The sequence below is a fragment of the Prionailurus viverrinus genome, chromosome F2 (assembly GCF_022837055.1).
Source record: "Prionailurus viverrinus isolate Anna chromosome F2, UM_Priviv_1.0, whole genome shotgun sequence".
Taxonomy (NCBI): domain Eukaryota; kingdom Metazoa; phylum Chordata; class Mammalia; order Carnivora; family Felidae; genus Prionailurus; species Prionailurus viverrinus.
In genome coordinates this window covers 1,121,348-1,130,906 of record NC_062578.1, presented here as the reverse complement: position 1 = coordinate 1,130,906, position 9,559 = coordinate 1,121,348, and the positions used below count along the sequence as shown (strand labels likewise).

General features: G+C 40.2%; 1 protein-coding gene across 3 annotated transcripts in view; it reads left to right on the top strand.

Moving 5' to 3' along the window:
• Positions 1-207: 207 nt before the first annotated feature.
• The window catches only part of PRKDC (protein kinase, DNA-activated, catalytic subunit), a 203,295-nt gene continuing 193,943 nt past the window's right edge, over positions 208-9,559 (top strand). For 2 of the 3 annotated variants that reach the window (XM_047842188.1, XM_047842189.1), the window contains exons 1-7: positions 208-367; positions 1,826-1,902; positions 1,995-2,087; positions 3,995-4,069; positions 4,812-4,920; positions 5,471-5,583; positions 5,673-5,772. In XM_047842188.1, the coding sequence (XP_047698144.1) occupies positions 214-367; positions 1,826-1,902; positions 1,995-2,087; positions 3,995-4,069; positions 4,812-4,920; positions 5,471-5,583; positions 5,673-5,772 (721 nt within the window). In that variant the 5' untranslated portion in view covers positions 208-213. Of the gene's footprint in view, positions 368-1,825; positions 1,903-1,994; positions 2,088-3,994; positions 4,070-4,811; positions 4,921-5,470; positions 5,584-5,672; positions 5,773-9,559 lie in introns of those variants that run through there. The other variant, XM_047842190.1, reaches the window with a different exon arrangement.

The window sequence follows — 9,559 nt, the reverse complement described above, 5'->3', positions numbered from 1 at the left end:
TTCGTTGGCCTTCTAATATCTTAATTCACATCTAATTGGCTCTTCTTCCAGAGAAGTCTCCATTCAAGGTCTCTCGCAAGAGCCCAGTCACCGCGAGCCCCGCCCCTGCCCCGGAAACCCCAGCCCCGAACCCGTGAGCCCCGCCTCCGAGCCCCGTGGCATCTCGGGAATCCCGGCAGAGGTTGCGCACGCGCAGTGCCGGGTTTGGGCATCATGGCTGACTCCGGGTTAGGTGTGCAGGGCTCCCTACTGCAGCTGCAGAAGTCCTTGTCTGCCGGGGACCGCAGCAGCGCCGCGATGGCCAGTTACCAGCTGATCCGGGGCCTGGGGCAGGAGTGCGTGCTGAGCTCCGGCCCCTCAGTGCTGGGTGGGTACTGTCCCGGCCGTGCCGAGGGGGGGCAGACGCGCGTGCGCGTTTGGGGTTGCTGGAGCCCGACAGCCTAGCGTTTCTCCCGCCGTGGGTGCATCTAGCGGTATTTTGAAGTCCAGCCTTTTGATTCTGGATTGTCGGAATTTCTGTGGAAATTTTTGTGGAAAAAAAGTGACTTGTCATGCGGCTTTTTTTTGTTGTTGTTAGGAAGGATGTTTTAAAAGTAAAGTTGGTGAAAATGCCTTAAGTTTAGCAATCCTTACTGTGCAAAGTGGGCAGAGAGAACCAAAGGAAAGTATTTTCCTTCACCTTAAACGCGCCTAAACCCTCCAGTACCTTTCTCATACCCTCAGGTTTGAAACCTCAGAAGGAAGGTTCCTACTTTTGAGAAGCATTGCAGAAATGTAACCGAAAAGTCGCATCTTTGTGAGCAATCTCTGAGAACTTTTTGTTCCTTTGTAGTAAAAGTGCTTCTTTTCAGCACTTTAAAAATATATCATTGCTTGAAAACTTGCGATGCTATCTAATACCTATCTATTGCCAAGGGTGTATTATCAGCGGGAAAGTAAATTTTAAAAACTAACCTGTAAATGTTTTCTAGTCTCAGCGTTTCTAAGTTAGAATTCCTTTTTCCTTCCTTTAGTTAACTTGTTGATAAAGCCGTTCCAAGTTTATTCTGAATATTTAGTATGTGTTCTTTCACGTGAGAGACTATAGGGGAGTGTATTAGTTTTCTCTTGTTGCGGTAACAAATACTACAAGCTTAGTGGTTTAGGTTTGTTAATCTTACAATTCTGTAGTTGGAAGCCTAACATGGGTTCACCAAATTAAAACCCAGGCATCAGGCAGGGTCATGTGGAATTCATTTCCTTTTTCATTCAGGTTGGCACAATTCTGTTCTTGCAATTGCAGGGCTAAGGTCCCTTTTTCCTTCCTGATGTTCCCTGCTTGTAGAAACCACCCACATTTCTTGGATCATGGCTTCTATCTTCAAAGCCAGCAACCATGGCTCCAGGAACCCCTGTGCTTGAAATCTCTCTTCTCTCCTGCCCCCCTCTTTCCAACACTCTTCTTTCTCTCTCCTCCACTGTTAAGGGCCCATGTGATAATATTGGGCCCACGGATAATCCAGGATAATTTCCCCTCTTTAAAGTCAGCAATGAGCAACTTTAATTCCATTTGCAACCTTAATTTCCTTTGGCCATGTAAAGTTAGCGTATTCACAGGTGTGACGTTGGGATTAGGGCTCACGTAGCTTTGGAGCCATTATTCTGCCTGTGTCATCTCAATGGAATATCATCTAGAATTTCCTGTTTTCTTTATTTAAATACAGCATCCTTAAGTTAGTGTTTAATTGTTTATAAGGCTGAATTGAGAAATATGCAACCCATTTAGGGTGGGTTTATGGAGTGCTTTTTGGCAACTCTCTTACCTTACTTGTTTTTTTTTGTCCAGCATTACAGACTTCCTTAGTTTTTTCCAAAGATTTCGGTTTGCTTGTATTTGTTCGGAAATCACTTAACATTGATGAAGTAAGTTGAAGATCTTTATTTTCCTTTTCGTGTGTATTCCTAAATGTTGGAGTGACTCTTCTTCTTACCCATATTTACTATATTTTTTACAGTTTCGTGATTGTAGAGAAGAAGTGCTAAAATTTTTATGTGTTTTCTTAGAAAAAATTGGCCAGAAGATCACACCTTATTCTCTTGATATTAAGGTAAGGAGAAAAAACATATGTCAATATTGATTGTAATTTATGGTGTAAGTTAAACTTAAGTTTGTATTTTATTCTTGTCTTTCTCATCGAGGAGTTTACTTATTGTGCATGATTGTGTTAGAAATGAAGCGGGTTATTCTTTTTAGATTTGATAAGCTAAGACCCTAATCAAAAACTACTTTGATTTGTGGCATATAAGGTAAATAATGTCTTTTATAAAAAGTCATACATAATAAATTTGGTTTTTTGAATTGTGGGTAGATTTCAAAACACTTTAAAAAACAATTTTAAAGAATTCTCGCTCTGGGTAAGATTCATATTTCATGTAGTTCGTGTGTTCCCTTTGGCCATAGTCTGAAAAGTTTGCCTTTTGCCTCCGATTTTCTTCCAACCTGCCTTCCTCAGGTTTCCTAGTGATTTACTATGGAGCTAGTAATCATAAATTAAGTTGTTAATTTTCTTTCTCAGACTTGTTTGCACTTTCAACAAGTGCCAAGGTAAGTTGTTTTTAGTTGGTCCTGAATTGCCTTTAGTTCTTGGATATTCTAAGATTTGAAGTATTCAATCTGGGGGTAATTTATAAGAAGTTATTTTATTAATTATAGTTGAGTCTAATATATAAAGTAATAATCATCAGTCTTTTTTTTTTTTTTAATAGGTTTTAATTTTATTCTCTTTTGATTTCTAGTCTTGCTGGTTTAGAATCCTAACACAGTTGACCCATGAACCTGGGGGCTTCCGGGCATTGACCCCTTCCCCATCCTCCTGCATGCAGTTGAAAATCCATGTGTTTGACTTTTGACTCCCCCAAAACTTAACTACCGCTAGCTTGCGTACTGTTGACTGGAAGCTTTACTGATAAACATAAATAGTTGATTAACACAAATTTTGTATGTTATATTCTTATAATTGAGTAATAAAGAGAAAAAATATTACTGAAAAAATTATAAGGGAAAATACATTTACAGTACTATACTCTATCAAAGAAAATCTGGGTATAAATGGACCTACACACTACACAGTTCAAGCCTGTGTTGTTTAAGAGTCACTGTGTTTTAAAAAAATTACCTCAGTATAGGAATAACCAACGTTTGTAGTGTGCTTCATAGTTTACAAAGTTCTTTAATGTACAGTTTGTCTTACTTAATTTTACCAAAACTCTATGAGGTAGGTATTTTTAATCACTCTAGCTTACAAATGAGACTTAGAAGTTGAGAAACTCACCCAAAACTTGGAGCCAGATGGCCTCTGTCCAGAGTGCCTGCTGGTTTTGTGAGACTGAGCTGTCCTCCTATGGAGTCCCAACCATTCTTCTCTGGATTGCTTTAGTTACCTTTTTAAATTTTTCATGCTTGCTTTTTTGACATATGACAAGTGCAATGGGAGGTGTGCAAGAAAGTGTAACTTTTTTTTTGTTTTTGATCTTGCTGAGGTGTTCATTTACTTTGTGTTTTTGTGATTGTTGACATCATTACCATTGCATACTGCATAAATACCTTCAGTAATTAAAAAAAATTTTTTAAATATTTTTATTTATTTTTGAGACAGAGAGAGACAGAGCATGAGCAGGGGAGGGGCAGAGAGAGAGGGAGACACAGAATCTGAAGCAGGCTCCAGGCTCTGAGCCATCAGCACAGAACCCGACACGGGGCTTGAATTCACAGACTGTGAGATCATGACCTGAGCTCAAGTCGGACGCTTAACCGACTGAGCCACCCAGGTGCCCTCTTCAGTAATTTTTAGTCTATATGTTTATATACTCTAATATATTTTAAATAACTGAATGCTAAATTATAGTATGTCATGTTGGTATTGCTCCTCTCAGAAGTGTAGTTTTAGCTCTTGGGAGGTTTTCTAAGAAATAGAATCTTATTGATGACTTTGGTATGTCTCTTTTTAACACCTAGAATACTTGTACCAGTGTTTACACAAAAGATAAAGCTGCTAAATGTAGAATCCCAGCCCTGGATCTTCTCATTAAGGTAATTTTATTATTTCTAGGTATGTATGTTTTGTATTATACATATAACTTAAAAAGCAAAAAATTAGAGTTTTAAATTGTGTTTGGGTGAGAGATGTTGGAGGCTAGGCTTTGGTCACATTGATGTATGGACAAGATTTTCCAACTGTCACCTGGTAATTCCTTGGCCTTTTGCTCTCAGACTCTTCTGGAAAGTAGAGGAAGGACTGGGTTGTGAGGGGAATTAAGAGGACAAGTAAGCAAGGAATTTACTGCTCCTCTGTTAACTCTCATCACCCTGCCTCTTAATGTTACAAAAAGTTGCTGGAATTTGCATCATTTGTCGTTCTGACTTCTTTCCTAAACCTTACCTTGAAAATGGGTGTATACGTTGTATTTAAGTGCTTCTTGGGGCTTACTCTCACCTGTTTCTCTCTCAGATGCATCTCTTGTTTTGCATCTCTGTTTGAGAATTTGGGTCTTGTTAGTCCTTCCCTTAAGTGCCTCAGAGAGAATGGTTCTAACCATAGTATTGGTTTCTTGGGAAGGTAAAATAAAGTCTACACCCTCTTCCCCTTGGTAATCCTTGTGTTCTTCTACCAGCCACCTCTTCTTAAATAATCAGGCTACATAGGTGTCCTGAGAGGCCAAGGAAGTCCCCTAGAGGCACGTGACTTTGGAGCTTTGTTGTGTAGAAACAGTGCAGTACAGGAAGCTTTGTCATTATTTTCCTGTTTAGACAATGCTGGTTTGTATCATTTTAGTTACTTCGGACTTTAAGAAGTTCGAGACTCATGGATGAATTTGGAATTGGAGAGTTATTTAGCAAATTCTATGGAGAACTTGCATCAAAAACAAAAATACAGGATACAGGTGAGGTGCATTTAAATGTTATTTTTAAGTATTTTGACAAATTGATGTTAAAAAAATCAGTGTAAAAACTAGGATTTCTCGACGAAAGCACTTATATGTTTCACAGGTGAATCCTTTTTGTTGAAAACAAACCCAAATGAAGGCAAACAAACATGTGAAGTCTTCTGCTTATAAAAGTTTAATCTTTACAAAATGATTTCTTAAGCAGATTCCACACCCGATATGGGGCTTGAACTCGTGACCCTGAGGTTAAGAGTCACACCTCAGTCAGACCCTGAGGTTAAGAGTCATGTATTGACTGAGCCAGCAAGGCACTCCATGAAATAATGTCTTTAAAATAGAAAACTCACAACACGTGTCAAATGTGACTTATAATAGTAGCTTGGCATAAAATTATCAGGGAAGGTTCTAGTACATAAAACTATTTTTTATGTCTTATTATAAAATTACTTTTGAACTAAACGTCTTCTCCTTTTGTTATTCATACATTTTTGTTTAATTTATGTAAATGTAATTTTAGGTCTTCATTTATCTAAAATTTATTTTTTAGTTTTAGAAAAAATATATGAGCTCCTAGGAGTATTAGGGGAAGTTCATCCTAGTGAGATGATAAATAATTCGGAAAACCTGTTCCGGGCTTTTCTGGGTGAACTTAAGACCCAGGTATGACAAACTTTATGCTATTCTGATTCCATAGATTTGATTGTGTTTTTCTCTTTTAATGGTATCTTTTTTTAAAACTCTCCTTCTAGATGACATCAGCACTAAGAGAGCCCAAACTGCCTGTTCTGGCAGGGTGTCTGAAGGGATTGTCTTCACTCATGTGTAACTTTACCAAATCCATGGAGGAAGGTATTGATTGACTTCACTTGATTTTCTTCCTTAGTTCAAAAACTATAATTCTAAAATGGATTGTGTGTTTCGTTTTTGGAATCTTTAAACCAATTGTGGATTAACATGCAGTTTGGAGAAATAATACAGAGAAGTTCCATTTGTTCCTTACCCACTTTCTACTTTTATAACTAGTGATGACCTCTTTTATAACTAGTACAAATAAACACAACCAGGATATTGACATTGATAAATCTACCAACCTTATTCACATTTCACTAGTTTTAGGTGCACACCTTTGCATGTGTGTATTTCATTCTAGGCAGTTTTATCATGTATACATTTGTGTATGCACCACCACGGGCAAGGTACTGAACAGGCTCACCATAAGGAGCCTTTCTGCTACCTTTTCATAGCCATAGCTACCTCTCTTCCCCACCTCCACCCCAAAACCACTACTTTTTGACTATTGTGATTAATGCTGCCGGAAAATGGGTATGCCAATATCTGTTGGAGTCCCTGCTTTCATTTTTTTTGGAATTTCTGGATCATATTGTAATTCTATGTTTAATTTTTTGTCATACGGTTTTCCACAGCAGCTGCAACTGTTTTGTATTCCCACCAGCAATGCATAAGGGTTCCAGTTACTCCTTATCTTTGCCAGTACTTGATATTTTCTGTTTTTTTTTTTTTTTCTTCAACGTTTATTTATTTCTGGGACAGAGAGAGACAGAGCATGAACGGGGGAGGGGCAGAGAGAGAGGGAGACACAGAATCGGAAACAGGCTCCAGGCTCTGAGCCATCAGCCCAGAGCCTGACGCGGGGCTCGAACTCCCGGACCGCGAGATCGTGACCTGGCTGAAGTCGGACGCTTAACCGGCTGCGCCACCCAGGCGCCCCGAAATTCATTTCTTTTTAAAAAGCAAATGAAACTTTTAACGCTAAGAACAATTACCAAATTCTTCTATCTCCTGTGCGTTGCTTTTATTAGGTTGGAACATGAAATTCTGGTTGTCTCCAATATTTTTATATTTCAGTATCTAATGAGTTTTGATCTACAAAAACAGCAATTTCATGTTTTAATGTAATATTTTTACTCACCCCTTTCTTGCTTCTTACCAGGGATGTTGTAGTAGCTCTATGATATTTCTCTTCCTTTATTTTCTCACTTTTCTGTCCCATATTCTGTTGCCAGCTTCCCATTCATCAGATTCTTGCTCACAAGTCACCCATTTGAAGCCCTTATGATGCCCCTGAGATGAGTCACTTCCTCTGGCTTCTATATTCTCTATAGAATATTTCTCTATGTTTTTCTATATTCTCCTATTATAGCACTTCCTGTGAGGTATTTTTTAATTTTTTTTTAACGTTTATTCATCTTTGAGAGATGGAGAGAGACAGGCATGAGTGGGGCCGGGGCAGAGAGAGAGAGGGGGACACAGAATCTGAAGCAGGTGCCAGGCTCTGAGCTGTCAGCACAGAGCCTGATGCGGGGCTCGAACCCATGGACTGCAAGATCATGCCCTAAGCCACCCAGGTGCCCCTTATGAGGTATTTTTAACTTATCAGGTTATATGTTTGTTTTTGCCACTTGATACTGGCAGGTAATGTTGCTGAATTGTCTTTGTACTTGATTGGTATATTGATTGATATTCAGTGAACACATGCAGGTTAAGAAAAATAACAGTGCTTATTGCTCATTTACCATATGCTAGAATAGTTGCAAGGAAAATTCCGGTAATAACTCTCTAAGATAGACAGTCATATTCTGTTTTCTAAATTAGGAAGCTAGAGCTAAGACAGGTTACTCGCCCAGAGTAACACAACTGATGCAATAACAGAGTAATGGCTCCCAAAGATGTCCTCATTCTGAACCCCTGAAGCCTCTAGAAAGGAGGCTGACACCCTGATTTTACCTCAGTGAGACCCGTTTCAGATTTCTCATCTCCAGAACTGTACAGTAACCAATTTGTATTTTTAAAGCCACTCTGTGATAGTTTGTTGCAGCAGCAATAGAGTATATAACCAATAAGTGGCAACACTGTGATTTAAGCCTTGGTCTGAGGCTGTAATTTATAGTTTTTCTGTCATGCCATGGTCATGTGACTTCAAGCACTAAATGCTAATACTGATGTTTTCATTCATATAGTATGTGTTTCCTGGGTGCCTTCTATCTAAAGAGTAATGAATTAGATGTGTTGGATGTAGTGATCAGAATTACCAGGTTCCTTCCATCATTAGCTTAGTCAAGTAGAGGAAACAGACCTTAAACAGCTGAAAAAGCTATTACAGATTTCAGGGTTTAATCAAGCAAACAGGTTGGGTACAGTGAATAGGAATATCAGAGTGTGGAGAGGGTGGAAGATGTACCCAGCTTGCTGGTTCTTTCTGAGGAGACCACCAGAAGCTAGGGCCTAAGGCCAAGCTAAACTGTGGCAAGGAGCCAGCTGGGAAAGAGCTCGAAAGAGCATTCCAGGCAGAGGGGCCAGCAGGTAACCAGGCCTCCAGTCTGGCCAGCGCACAGTGGTCAGAGGGGTTCAAGAGAGTTGGCGTGTCTGTAGCTCAGTGGCACACAAAGTGCCCCCCAGAGTGCCCTCTCTGGGGGAGAGATGGCACAGGATGTAAGGCCAGTGGACGAGGCCTCCTGAGCTGGCATTTCATTCCAGATGGAACGGGAAGCCATGTTTTTTTCTCTAGTGAATAGGTATGAGCTAGTTGGTGTTTTAGAAAGGTCTACTTGACTGCTGCCATTGTGTGTGAGATTTGTTTTAGTGTAGGATTAACAGACTTTGCTCTTGAGTGTAGCTGTGAGCAACTGAAGTTGCTGCAGTGGTGACTAAGCTGGGCAGGATGGGAGAGGATGGGTTTCAGGCAAAAATCTGGCTTGTTTGGGACATGTGTAACATGTTATGGCACATCTCAGATGTTAAGTGTGCAGTTGTAAGACTGAATCTTGTAGGAGAAGTTAGACATTGATATATAAATTTGGAAGTCTTCAGCTTAGAGGTAATATGTGAGGCTGTGAGTGTGGGCCAGATCACCTAGGGAGTGGGTGCAGGTCACAGATGTAAGGTGCTTTGCCCTGGGAGGAGTCTGAATGCTAAGAGCTGCAGAGTGGACCCAGCTCAACAAGGGCAGCTTCAGTTGAGTGTCTGGACAGGCCAGACAGAGCAGTGTGAGGGTTAATAGGGTAAAGACAAGGTTGGAATGGAAGGGAGGAAGTGGAGGCTATCTGCAGAAAACCCTTTAGCAAAATCTTAACAACAGAGACCAAAGAAATGTGGTACAGCTGATGGGAGACATGGTGGTAAGAGAGGGTTTTTAGAAATAGATGCCAGAGTTTATACACTTACATTCTAGCAGGAAAGGGAGAAACAACATGTGTTCATCAACACATGAATGGATAAACAAATGTGGCATATGCACACAACAGAATATCAGTCAGCCTTTAAAAAAAGGAAATTGGGGCTCCTGGATGGCTCAGTTGGCTGACTGTCTGACTTCGGCTCAGGTCATGATCTCACGGTTTGTGGGTTCGAGCCCCGCGTCGGGCTCTGTGCCGACAGCTCGGAGCCTGGAGCCTGCTTCGGATTCTGTGTCTCCCTCTCTCTCTGCCCCTCCTCCACTCGCACTGTGTCTTTCAAAAATAATTAAATGTATAAAAAAATTAAAAAAAAGAAATACTATCCCATACTACAGCATGTGAACTTGACATTACATTAGGTGAGGTAAGCCAGTCACAAAGGTGTAAATACTGTACGAGGTAGCAGGGACAGGGACGTTCATAAAGTAGAATTGAGCTTACCA